Here is a 14187-nt window from a genome sequence, read left to right as displayed (position 1 = left end):
TATCTAGCCTGGCTCCCAGCAGAGACTGTTGCAGTCCTTATCTCCCTTTCTCTCTCCCTCTCTCTCTCTCTCTCTCTCTCTCTCTCTGTCTGTCTGAAAATGAACTACATCTTTAGCTTTGTTCTGAGAAGAATTCTGCATCTCCATTTTCACATTCATTCTGACATCTCAATAACTCCCTGACGGGCATTATGGTGCTGTGCATTTCATTGTGTCTCAGTTGTGAGAGACAATGCAGATGCACACAGAGTTGTGTGCTGTGTGCAAGTTATTTTTCATGTTCAAAAATTAAATTGAAAAAATGAAGGAGCTGATAGGGTATTTGTCATAAACTTTTGAAATGAGCATTGATAATGTAACTAAGAGGTACATATTTGGAAATGATTAATCTGGTGGGTTTTTTTTTTCTTTTCTTTAATTTTGAATTTTTTTTCAGCCTGTAGGGAACCCCCATTGCTTATTGACTGAAAAAATGATTTAAGCAATATCACACAATTGATTTTCTGTTAAATATCACCATGATATTATTGGCTGTAGGTAGTAGTTCTGTAAACAAGTTTGGTAAATCAGTAAATATTGAGGCAGGTAAGGAAGAAAATCTCACTTTAATAAGAATCTTGTTTGATGGCGTGCATGGATATCTTCTTTATTCACCTTTGTCTACTACCACTTAATATACTCAAGGTCAGAGAAAACACCTATACATACTGCTAAATTCTTAAATGGCATAACTGAGAGAGCTGAAAGTGTCCCACCTTTTAAGTAACCCAAGTCTGTGTTGTCTATAGTCTTGATGTTTCCACTTGTCTCCTTCTTTATGAAGAAGAGGAGACCATAGAGAGTCTCTCAGCTGCGGAGGAGGAAGAGGAGGAGACTTCAGAAGCCGCAGCAACAGCAGCAGCTCTAGAGGAAGAGGAGGATGAGGAGCAGTGGAGTGGGGAGGAGCCTGAGCAGGAATCCCCATCTGAGCTCATAGAGCGGGCAGAGGTCATAGGCGAGGCCCAGGCTCTGCCCGGCATGCAGGCTGAGGCTGAGGTTCACACACAGGCAGCTACTGCTGCTGACGAGGCCCCTAATGGGAGATCTGAGGAGGCAGGGGGGCAAGAAAGCCCTGCAGAAGGTGTGTCCATCCTTCTCACAACCTGCATGTTTCTCTCTCCCTTCACAAAAAAAGCAAAGCGAAGAGCTTTCTAAGGGAATGTGGGTGGATGGCTCGAATATCTCCTCTATCTGCTGATGCTGCAAGGCAACACAGGCTTGATGGTGACCAGCTTCTGTGGCCAGAGCTGTTTGTCTGTCTGTCATTGTCTTTCTATTAAAATGCTTTTCCCAGAGCAGCTACCATCTGCTAGCTATCTGATGAAGCTTTTTCTAAACTTACTGCTTATTTCTATATTGATGCTACTGCTGCCAGGTCGACCTCTTTCATATTTTGTTTTCCATTGCTTAGTTAATTTTTATTTGCCAGCTACATTGCCAGTTTGTGGGTGATTTTTGCTGCATGCGCCAACAAAACACATGTTTTTACATGTGGGATTCTATGAGAATCCTATGTTTTTGTGATATTGTGATATTATGTTATGCTTCATTTTCAAAGGCATTTGAAAAGCCAAGCTTGTTGATTTAAATTTTATTTGTTAATTCTCATTTTGTTTTTGATTTTTCTTCAAAGCATTGTCATTTTCACATGGTTTACATATACAGTAGGAAATGCAGAACAATTTTGAATAGTGAAAAACAATGTACTATTTCATGAGTGGCATTTTAAGACAGTTACAGTCACATGTATAAGTGTAATATATACCTATTTAATGCTTAAAAATTAGTCTCATTAAACCTGGCATTGTTGTCTTTTAGATTTAACCAATATTTGATTATCTTATGAAAATTAGACCCACAGTGCATTTTCCATAATCTCTGAATATGTATTTGGAAGTTTTTAGATCAGCTATTCCATCTTGCTGCTGGTGTACTGACGTCAGTATCGTGTTCGGACCACCTCCTTGGATATTTCATCCTCATTTTCTGGACATCATCCACGCAACATTAAATGTTCTGGGTCTGCATGCTGGTCCTGTCATATCCATGCCATCACACTATCACTGAATTGGTATGTGTGTCTCATCGGCTGCTGCTATTTGAAAATGGAAGTTCATTTTACCAAGAGCTTTGGCTGTCTGTGTGGTGGTTGGCCTGGCAAACATATTGTACTTTGAATTATTAATAATGCAAAACAATGCAGACTACCTGAGATTTGCTTTCAGCTGTGAAGATGGAAGCAGAGCGGCCAGACAGCGAGAGGACAGATCCCATTGGCATGGACTTCACTGATTCTGCAGTGCATCTAGATGATGAACTCCCATCTTACCAGAGCCTTGCCAGAGATGCAGATATGCCAGAAAGCCCCTTTGCTCGAACATGTCCCATGGAGGATTTTGAAATGCCGCCAAGTTACCAGGGTCATGCCAGAGAACCAACTGAAAAGCCTGTTGTACAAAGTGGTGCTGTGAAACAGCCTTCAACCGAAACATGTGATTCCAGCAATATCCATGAGGTCAAACCAGGGCAGATTCAAGACAAACAAATGGAAAAAACGGCAACAGAGGGGGACTTGAAGGACAAATCTGGCATGTCTGCTTATTTTGAGACCACTACAATTAAGACGGATGCTGGTGGGTCTCAAGGAGAAGGGTATTATGAGCTGAGTACTACATCAGAAGAACAAAAGGACTCTATTAGTGACCTGCCACTTCCTGAAATCAGCTACAGCACTTTGGCTCAAACACACTCTTTGGAAGTCCAGCCAGATCTTCCAAAAAGGAGCACAGACACACTACACACCACTTCACCAGCAGACAGAAGAGATGACTGCAGACTGTCTCCTGGAAAACTGGCTCTAGAGCAACGAAGTTACTCTTTGAATATCACCATTGGGGCAGTGGATCATAGCGATGCCCAAGGGCGTCCAAGAAACTTCTCTCCATTGGCCACTGACATCATGTCTCATACTAGTGGGAGCCTTGATGAATCTGCCGATTACCTTCCTGTCACAACTCCTTCAGTGGAGAATATCCCTCAGTTTCCACCACTGATCTTGGAGACAACTGCCTCTATCACAACTCCATCATCTTCACCTCCCCAAGCAACAATCACTGATGTAAAGACAATTCCACAGACAGAGTCTCCAGAATCACCTGTCCAAGCTAAGTGCTGTTACAAAAATGGTACCATCATGGCCCCAGACCTGCCTGAAATGCTGGACCTGGCAGGTGCTCGATCAAGGTTGACGTCTGACAACACAGAACAAGAGATTATGAGGAGGAAGTCTGTCCCAATGGACATGACTTCAATGGTGAGTGATTCTTTTGCACATTTGTTCAAAGGTGACCAGGGCCAGATGACTACAAAGAGAGAAATGCAGCTGGAGGAGCAAGGATATTGTGTCTTTAGTGAATACTCTGGTCCCATGCCATCCCCTGCAGATGTGCACAGTCCAATGGAGTGTTCTCCTCAAATCTTCAACACTGTGATATCAGAGGAGAAGGAAACTGGTCTTGCTGCATTTGAAAAACAGGAGTGTCTATCGACTGAAGATGTGAAAGCAACAGAGGTTGTTACACCACAGGCAGAACCAGCAAAAGAAAAGTCAAGGAATGAAGAATCCTTTGAAAATGAAAGTGCACCTTCTGAAAAACCTTCTACAGAGACTAAGCAAGATGAGTCTGATCTTTTGAAGACTGAACCTTTGGAAGAAATCAAGAATCCAACTTTACCTGATAATGAGAAAGGACAGTTAGACAAACAAGCCGAAACATTTATCACACCGAAGGTGACGGTCACTCTTGAGGAAGCAAAGCCAGATCTTGATGCTGATACTAAACTTGCAGCTGAAACCGAAGCTGAAATAGCTGACTATGAGAGACAAATTCGCAAATTGGAGATGGAGGACCGGCCTCTGAGCGTAGAGGAGGAACGGGAGCTTCAGGAACTCAGGGAGAAGGTAAAGAATAAACCAGACCTTGTGCACCAGGAAGCTTATGAGGAGGTGGATGCTGAGGATGTGTACCAGCTCACTGGAGCTGCAAAGGACAGAATTGCTCGGCCCACCAGACCATCTCCAGCATCTTCAGTAGAAAGTGCCACTGATGAGGAGAAAATGCATGTTGGCGAGGCTGAAAAACCTAGATCACCAGGTAAGAAAGAGGCTCTCAAAACAGATCCTAATAGATTATCTCCAGTTGGGTCTTTTGAGAAATATTTTAGAGAGGAAAGACCTTCTGAGCAGGAGGTAAAGCAGAAAGACTCAGTGGAGCCCCTCAAAGAGAAAGTTGCAGAAGAGAAACCTCAGCCATCTCCTTCAAAGACAGATGAGGGTTCTGTTGACGCCATAAAGACACAAGAAGTAGAAGAAAAGGTAGAGCTTGCTAAGGAGCCTGAAGAGGTTATGCCAGAACCAAAGCCAACTCTAAACTTGTATGAAAAGCCAGTGATAGATAAAACTGAGCCAGTTGAGGTTTTGGTTGAAAAAGAGGAGGTTAAAGTGGTTGAAAAAGAAGTGGAAGATGACCAAGTCCTGGAAGGGGCCAAAGCTGCAGAAGACACTGTTGAGCCTCGAGCTGACAAAGTCTTGGAAGGGGCCAAAGCTGCAGAAGACACTGTTGAGCCTCGAGCTGACAAAGTCTTGGAAGGGGCCAAAGCTGCAGAAGACACTGTTGAGCCTCGAGCTGACAAAGTCTTGGAAGGGGCCAAAGCTGCAGAAGACACTGTTGAGCTTAGAGCTGACAAAGTCTTGGAAGGGGCCAAAGCTGCAGAAGACACTGTTGAGCTTAGAGCTGACAAAGTCTTGGAAGGGGCCAAAGCTGCAGAAGACACTGTTGAGCCTCAAGCTGACAAAGTCTTGGAAGGGGCCAAAGCTGCAGAAGACACTGTTGAGCTTAGAGCTGACAAAGTCTTGGAAGGGGCCAAAGCTGCAGAAGACACTGTTGAGCCTCAAGCTGACGAATTCTTGGAAGGTGCCAAAGCTGCAAAAGACTCTGTTGAGCTTAGAGCTGACCAAGTCTTGGAAGGGGCCAAAGCTGCAGAAGACACTATTGAGCCTCGAGCTGCAATTGAGTCAGTAGTGACAGTGGAGGATGATTTTATCACGGTGGTGCAGACCATCGATGAAAGCGAAGTCTCTGGTCACAGTGTACGTTTCTCAGCTCCGTCTGAAGAGGAACATCCACAGCTCCTCCAAGAGGAGGAAGAGGAGGAGGAGTCTGTGGAAATGGCACAGGAAGTAGAAATGGAGGTTCCCAGTTTGGAGGAAGTTGTAGATGTTCCAGAGCCTGTTGAGCCTTCTGTATGTCCAGCTAAAGAAATAGAAGTGCCAGAAAGTGAGGCCCCAACTCAAAGCTATGACGACTATAAAGATGAAACTACCATTGATGACTCCATCTTAGACAGCTCCTGGGTGGACACTCAAGGTGTGATTTTTTTTTTTTTATTTTTTTTTTTTTTTGCATTAAATTTGCTCAGTAAATGGCAAAACCTTTCAGAATTGTCTAAGTTAACTTGTTGTCTATCTTTTTAGGTAAATTAAATATTAGCAGTATACAGCAATAAAATTGGTCATTTTATTATTTCTGTGAGGCTATGTTGGATTTCAAGTAAATGCATGTTTACATCCTGGTATAAGAGTAGCTTGCCTGTTTCACCTTATGTACTCTGTAGATGATGATAAGAGCATGGCTACGGAGAAAATTGAGCCTCTACCCAGAGTGATGAGCCCTGTCAAGAAACCGCCCGCAGAGAAACCAGTCAAACAGAGGGCGAAAGGTGGCAGGACAAAAGGACGAATCACCACCCCTGAACGTAAACCTGTCCGCAAGGAGCCGGTACCCATCCAGAAGGATGAGATGAAGAAGAAAAAAGGTTTTTGTTGCTGGAGTGACATTGTTTTTTTCTGTGATTCACCCCCCACCCCACCTCATATATTCTGTATTTATTTTCACTTTGGATAGATGTCATGCATCAGATGTAAAACTTTGTATTAAGATTTTTTGTCTTTTATTATTATATTATTGGGAGAAAAGCATTTTTTTGTTATATATTCATGGATTACATTATTATGATTTTTTTTTTTCATTTCTCCTGCTTCAATCACATTTTCTTTGACTTTCTTTATTTCCCCTCACTCCCATGACATCTATGTTAAATTAGTCTTTTAATAAAATATTCATTGATCTTTTAAGGGGAGTGACTGTATCTCTTATTGTCCTGAATTGTACCTCTGCTGTGACTGTCCTTGATTCTGTGTCTCCCTCTTGTAGCTGTGATTAAGAAGGCTGAGCTCACAAAAAAATCTGATATTCAGACGTGCTCTCCTTCCCGGAAGAGTGTTTTAAAGACTACCGTAAGGCACCCTAGACCTACCCAACATCACGCGTGTGTTAAACGGAAACCCACAGGTGATCTCTGTCACAAGGAGCTGTTTTGCAATGTGGCTGGCAAACATGAGCATTGGCATGTTGTTTTAAGAGTGATGCTTGTTTGTTGTTTTATTTGTTTTTCTTTTTATGTACTTTATATAACAGATTGTATTAGTTACACAAGTTTTATGTTCATGCAGTGTTTGTAGTGAGGCTCACTGGTGTTTTATTCAATTGTTTTGTTTATAAGGTTTTCATTTTCTTACAGTTTGACCTTTCATTTTGTTGACTGCATGTCTTCTCTCAGTTTCTATGCTTATACACACTTTTTGTCTTTTCAAAGCGGTGCTGCTTATTGAATGTTGTGCATGTGTGTCTGTGGGTTAATTTTAAAGGATGTGCTTTTTACTTAAATGTGTTAGACAATTTATGAGGTAAAGCGTACAGTAATCACTATTTTCTCTCCTTTTGTAATGTTCCTATTCTGTTGTATTATACAACATTAGGGACCAATTGCATTGGTTGCCAGGCAACTGGTGGTTTGAGTGAGTTCTGGGCGCTTGGTTAAAAGAAATGGCCTCCATCTGTCTGGAGGAAAGGAACTTACTGTGCTATAATGAAGTTCCACTGTTAGCTTTCTGGGAATTGTGCTCAAATTTATGGTAGACATCTGATACATTGCTGCAATGCCCCAATTAGACTTTACTGAAAAGTCTCTTATGTAATACAGTTAATTTTCAAATTCTCTGTTATGCTGTGCCAAGTTGTTTCAGAGCACAGTTTTCCAGTAGATACAAAATATTCCGTTCTGAGTAACAATCCGTTTCATATTTAACCCTTAATAGCCCAATTAGAAATACCTTGATTTTAGCATTTAAAACTTAAATCTCAGTTCATTTCTGAGAGAAATGCAAGTCAGCCATTTGTAGGTTGATTTGGTTCTGTGGCACTTTCAGGACATATCTCTATTAGTTGACTGGCCCACACTGCAACACTGACTCCATTAATTGTGTGAGTTTAGGGCTGCACTATCTGATCAACCTGTCAACCTGTGACATTACACATTTCTGCTTTATGATACAAGTAAAAAAGCATAAAAATGTATGTTTATAAATCGGACTCAAATTTCAAGTACAGGTGGCTGCTTTTGAATACAGGATTACATTTGCAGTGTGTAATGTGTAATGTTCAGTTTGCTTTATGGTTATTAGAGAGGATATTTATCAGTGGTCATGGTCACAATATGCATTTCTTATCATAATTTTCAGTCTCTCTTTTTCTCTCTTTCTCTCTGCAGTGTCTGCAGATGGTCGACTGCCCTTCAGTGTGGCCAGGCACTCCAGAGATCGGGTGTCTGTAAGGATTTAAATTTTATACAAATATAATGTTCCCATTATAAGTGTAAAATTTGTTTAACAGATTGTCAATAGATAGTATACTATTAGGGATCAGTACTCATAAATATAATAGAAATGATTAATTATAAAAGACAAATCATAGTTTGGCTTTTACACAAACATACCAAAGGTCCTCTTTTTAATTTTGTAGTTTGTTTGTAATTTTGTAGTTTGCACATGGAATTTAATAAGCATTCTCAATTCAGTTATGAATAGTGCACACTGCTTGTAAACAGAGCTAACAGAATGTGACAGAGGTGCATTTTAAGGCCTCTGTACGCAGTTCATTGGTTTCCACTCGTTATACTCTTTGTATTGTCTGTATCACATCTCATTTCTGCATTGTGTTTGTTTTACAAGTTTGCATGACCTTTTTCTCTTATTTCCTTTAACCTTAAAGTGATACATTGTGCTCCCTCCAGCAGTGTAATGGCCCATGTACTAACACTACATTCAGAGAAACTAGACATGTTTTCTTTTTTTTATTGTGCTTGCTCATTTTTTTAATGCACGAGTGGTTATGCATTCTGATAAATGCCCCTGTATCCCCAAAGGTGTGGTCAGATGTTGCTCATTTCATTTTTGTAAACATTCTTTCATGCTGAATTTTATATAATTTTCTGCTCACATTTTTGGTTTCATTTTCACTGTGCATGAATCACTCATCTGTCCGTGTTCCTCTCATCATAGACCTCCAATCCCACAACACTAACAAAGATCCCTACCTCTAAAATTCGGGCAGAGGCTTTGTTGCCGGCCCGGCCGAACTCCGCCAGCTCCTCCAATAAAAGGAGCCCGTTGGTTGAGGCAGATCTTTATGAGCCCCGTCCTTCTTCAGCGGGCCCACAAGTATCACTAAATATATATGTTGTAAAGGTAAGAAGGGAGCGAGATGGGTCGAATGACTATTTGCTTCTGCATAATATTACAAACTTGTAACTTTCCATAAAAACGGCATCCTAGAATTTGTTAACCTAAAAATGAAAATGAATGATTTTCTCACCTCAAACTGTTCCAAACCTCTATGAGTTTCTTCTTTGGAACACAAAATGAAAACAGTAAACAGAATTGTTTAAGTGTTTTTAATTTGCAGATAAAGAGTTATGACGATACAGTGTTCTTTCTAATGCTTTAAGTTTACCATGATTCCAACAAGATTAATGATTTTGTCCTCAGGATGGTGGTTCTCGGAGCCCAGAGAAGAGGTCGTCCCTGCCACGGCCAGCATCCATACTAACCCGTCGCTCACACATGGCTGAGCATGAGGAGAGTTCCACTTCCATTACCAGTTCTGGGTCCACAGCACCACGCAGGCCCACATGTAGGAGGCATTATCTATACGTACCTATAGATATTGCTGTTTTTTTTTTATTTTTTTATTGTTTCTATTTCTATATTTTCCTCTCCGTTTCCTTCCCCTTTTCCCCTTTTGCTTGAATCAGAAGTATGAGACAAATTACCATGACAATGCACAAAAGCAAGCCCTCTTCCAGGTTCTTTTAGACTTGGAGATTTTAGTGAGGATGTTGGGCAGTTCTGCTATAATAATTAAATTCATTATAAAGTGATGACAGTGTTTTATAGTGAAATACATATATATACAAACTCGATTCCAAAAAAAGTTACAAATTGTGAATAAAAACAGAATGCAATGATGTGGAAGTTTCAAATTTCAATATTTTATTCAGAATACAACATAGATGACATATCAAATGTTTAAACTGAGAAAATGTATAATTTTAAGGGAAAAATAAGTTAATTTTTATATTCCATGGCATCAAAACATCTCAGAAAAGTTGGGAAAAGGCCATGTTTACCACTGTGTGGCACCTCCTCTTCTTTTTATAACAGTCTGCAAACGTCTGGGGACTGAGGAGACGGGAAGTTTAGGAATAGGAATGTTGTCCCATTCTTGTCTAATACAGGCTTCTAGTTGCTCAACTGTCTTAGATCGTCTTTGTCACATCTTCCTCTTTATGATGCGCCAAATGTTTTCTATGGTTGAAAGATCTGGACTGCAGGCTGGCCATTTCAGTACCCGGATCCTTCTTCTATGCAGCCATGATGTTGTAATTGATGCAGTATGTGGACTGGCATTGTCATGGTGGAAAATGCAAGGTCTTCCCTGAAAGAGACAACATCTGGATGGGAGCATATGTTGTTCTAGAACTTGGATATACCTTTCAGCATTGATGGTGCTTTTCCAGGTGTGTAAGCTGCCCATGCCACACGCACTCATGCAACCCCATACCATCAGAAATGCAGGCTTCTGAACTGAGCGCTGATAACAACTTGGGTTGTCCTTGTCCTCTTTAGTCCGGATGACATGGCGTCTCAGTTTTCCAAAAAGAACTTCAAATTTTAATTTGTCTGACCACAGAACAGTTTTCCACTTTGCCACAGTCCATTTTAAATGAGCCTTGGCCCAGAGAAAACACCTGTGCTTCTGGATCATGTTTAGATATGGCTTCTTTTTTGACCTATAGAGATTTAGCCGGCAACGGCGAATGGCCGGTGGATTGTGTTCACCGACAATGTTTTCTGGAAGTATTCCTGAGCCCATGTTGTGATTTCCATTACAGTAGCATTCCTGTATGTGATGCAGTGCCGTCTAAGGGCCCGAAGATCACAGGCACTTTTTCCGGCCTTGACCCTTTACGCACAGAGATCGTTCCAGATTCTGTGAATCTTTGGATGATATTATGCACTGTAGATGATGATAACTTCAAACTCTTTGCAATTTTTCTCTGAGAAACTCCTTTCTGATATTGCTCCACTATTTTTCACCGCAGCATTGGGGGAATTGGTGATCCTCTGCCCATCTTGACTTCTGAGAGACACTGCCACTCTGAGAGGCTCTTTTTATACCTAATCATGTTGCCAAATGACCTACATTTAACTTTTCCGGCCTCTTATTTCTACCTGTCCAAACTTTTTTGGAATGTGTAGCTCTCATGAAATCCAAAATGAGCCAATATTTGGCATGACATTTCAAAATGTCTCACTTTCAACATTTGATATGTTATCTATATTCTATTGTGAATAAAATCTTATAAAGTTTACAAGATTTGAAAATTATTGCATTCCTTTTTTATTCACAATTTGTACAGTGTCCCAACTTTTTTGGAATCGGGTTTGTATATATTTTTTGTTTCAGCAAAACCAGTTGTTTAATGCTCATCCTGCCATCTATAACACAGCACTTCATCAGTAATGTGCATATAAAAGCAAAAATAACCTGTAGTTGAGAATCTTTATTATACATCTTTATTTCTTTAAGTACAACCAGATATGTAAAAATATTTTAAATTGATCAGACTTAATAAAAGCTTATTTTAATTATACACATTACTTAGTACAATCAAAATAAATAAAAGACATATTATTAGTAATTGAATATACAAGAATTGATGAATAAAGCACTGTGAGTTGCCTGAAGAATCTGAATTGCTTCCTTAAAGCTTTTCGGATACATATGGATCTATTTTAGGACACATCTTCAATCTCTGCTTCAGTATAGAGACTTTCTTTAACTCATATTCTCTTTGCACTCACACCCTTTCTTCCCCTGCTCCTGTAGCATTCCGTACTGAAGTCAAAGCAGAGCACAGGACAGGCAGGTCTCATAGTATGACAGGTATAGAGTATCATCCCTACTGTTTCACCCTGTTTATTGTCAGTCTTTCATACCTGCTGTCCTGTGCAAGGATACAGTCACCATAAAAATACAGTGCCAATAAAATTTATTCACCCCAATAGTTTTTTTTTTTTTTTTTTTACAGAAATTGAACTACAATGTTTACCACTCATCTATGTATGTACTCTAATCTAAAAAGGTGAATAACTTTCATAGGCACTGTTTTACATTTTTCACTGTTTTACATTTTTGTGTATACCTTACTTTTTTTCAGTGATGCATGTGTGTATAAACATTTTTCCTTATGTGTTTATGGCATTTAAAGTCCATTAAATATTTTTTTATACATTATGACTTTTATATAAAATGTAACAATGTAACAATACAATGTAATATCTATTATTGTAATCATCATGTGGGGACCAAAAAAGTCCACTATGCAAAGAATTGACTTCTGACTAGTATTATTTTACTTTTCCTGTAAAAAGATCTAAAAATTTACTTGAGAAGCAACATTGCAAAATATATTAAGGCTTGTTTTCATAAATTTAGCTTTCCTTTGTTTTTAACTTGCTTATTTATAATAATCAAGTGAAAACAACAAATATTATTACAAGTTAAAATAACTTTTTTATATTTTTATTTGAAAAAAAAAAAAAAAAAAAAAATATATATATATATATATATATATATATATATATATATATATATATAATCAGTATTCAATCTTCAGTATCACATGATCCTATAGAAATTATTCTAAAATGTTGATTTGGTGTTTAATTTGTTGCTTAATATTTTTGTGGAAACCATGGTACTTTTTTTCAGGGTATTTTGATGAAAGTTCAGAAGTACAGAATTTATTTGGAATATAATTTTTTTGTAACTTTATAAATGTCTTTTCTGTCACTTTTAATTAGTTTCATGCATCCTTACAAAAAAAAAAAATACATTCTCTGAAAACAGGTCTCAGTATCATATCTGTTGTATTAAATTAGGAAAAAGTTAAATAGGAGCATTCTCACTAGTGGACTTTAGACTCCACTGTGTGTTTTATGTAAGAAAATGTGAGTCATCTCTACATACGTTTTCTGATGTTGCACTTCCTAAATCCTAGCTTTTAAACAGCTAATTAAGTTCTGTTTCAACTGAAGGCATAGAGTCTGGTCGGTCCCGCTCGGCCCGCAGTGGCACCTCCACACCCCGCACCCCTGGGTCCACGGCCATCACCCCTGGAACCCCTCCCAGCTACTCCTGCCGTACTCCGGGCACCCCCCGCACTCCGGGCACCCCCAAATCCCTCAGCCTGCTGTCACAGGAGAAGAAAGTGGCCATCATCCGCACACCTCCAAAATCCCCAGCGACTACACCCAAACAGCTGCGTGTCATTAACCAGCCGCTACCTGACCTCAAGAACGTCAGATCCAAGATCGGTTCCACTGACAACATCAAGTACCAGCCCAAGGGGGGCCAGGCAAGTCCAAATGCTCATGATTCGTCCTGATTTCACCTCAAATGAGGATAATAGCCAACTATCCACGTTTTCCCCTTCCCCATCTATCTTTCTTGCTGTTGTTATGCTTCTTCAGGGTCAATTCTGTCTCTTGTGGGCACACTGTCCTTTCAAGTGTGCTTTACTGTGTCTCGCACTCATTCGCATGTATCAGTTCACTGTGTGCATGCTAATGGCTGCACATAATAGCTGTTTCACTAGCCTTAGATCGACTGTTTCTTTGCCTGACTGGAAGGTAATATAGCATTGGTCTTATGACATGGAGCAAATCATGTTCCAAAACTTTACCTCATATTATTTATTTATTATTATTTTTTGCACAAGAATGCTCTTAACACAAACCATTTCATTTGACATTCTTTATTTTGTCAGAAGAATTATGACATTACATTATGACTCACATTACCTGTCGTCAGACCAAAACTGTGTAATTAAATTAATATTTTGGCTGTCAGTAAATGTAATTTTTTTGTAGAAACAATGATATAAAGTTATTTTATTTCATGTTATTTTTTATGCTTAAATAACACTGTCATATACCATCAGATTTTGCCCCAGTACTAAAGAATAAGTTATTTGTCTGACAATTTCAACATCTCATATAGAAATGCTGGAGAGACTGATCTAATACAGAAAACTTTCAGAATTATTGGATTATATGCTATATAGCCTTGGGCTGCATTCTTGGATTATAGAAACTTCAAGAATACACACATGCATACATAGACACCCATGCGCCAATGTTGTTTTCCTTTTATGTCTAGGACACACTGGTCTTGTAGGTGGTTTGTTTTCCAGGATGAATAGAGTTCAGTTGGGACGATGAGGACAGGCTCTTGATGTAAACACCCCTTGTGTTTTTAGGTCATTTCATGCAAGCTTGCTGTAATGAGCAGGGTGTAGGCTGTGTGCTGGAGTGACATGTTTATGTCTGGCTTGTGGCAGAGTGCAGCAGTGCAGAGAAAAGAATCTCGTCAGCCAGAGGAGTGGGAGATTGTGAGGTTAGGGAGACTGCAGTGATAAACTGTAAGGAAGGACATTGGAGTAATTGAGTTTGTCTATTGAGTTTGCCTTATATGCCTTAGAGGCAATGTGTAAGATTTCAATTTTTGAGAAAAATGGTGTGTGAAACATAATCTAAAAGTAAAGATCTGTTTTCCTTATACTTTTGAAGTGAAAACTTTGACAAAACTCAATATTAAATGATTAAATTTAACAATATTAAATGGT

General features: G+C 39.4%; 1 protein-coding gene across 1 annotated transcript in view; it reads left to right on the top strand.

Annotated features, from left to right (window-relative positions):
• map2 (microtubule-associated protein 2) overlaps window positions 1–14187 on the top strand; it is a 130201-nt gene that overhangs the window by 104153 nt on the left and 11861 nt on the right. Inside the window, exons 8-17 of the mRNA XM_067408733.1 lie at window positions 824–1120; window positions 2265–4555; window positions 5042–5465; window positions 5713–5913; window positions 6312–6449; window positions 7708–7766; window positions 8498–8683; window positions 8984–9128; window positions 11388–11444; window positions 12599–12918. Of these exons, the coding sequence (XP_067264834.1) occupies window positions 824–1120; window positions 2265–4555; window positions 5042–5465; window positions 5713–5913; window positions 6312–6449; window positions 7708–7766; window positions 8498–8683; window positions 8984–9128; window positions 11388–11444; window positions 12599–12918 (4118 nt within the window). The remainder of the gene's footprint in view (window positions 1–823; window positions 1121–2264; window positions 4556–5041; window positions 5466–5712; window positions 5914–6311; window positions 6450–7707; window positions 7767–8497; window positions 8684–8983; window positions 9129–11387; window positions 11445–12598; window positions 12919–14187) is intronic.

The sequence above is a fragment of the Chanodichthys erythropterus genome, chromosome 14 (assembly GCF_024489055.1).
Source record: "Chanodichthys erythropterus isolate Z2021 chromosome 14, ASM2448905v1, whole genome shotgun sequence".
Lineage (NCBI taxonomy): Eukaryota > Metazoa > Chordata > Actinopteri > Cypriniformes > Xenocyprididae > Chanodichthys > Chanodichthys erythropterus.
The sequence above is the reverse complement of the archived record's forward strand: the minus strand, read 5'-3'. Positions and strand labels throughout refer to the sequence as shown.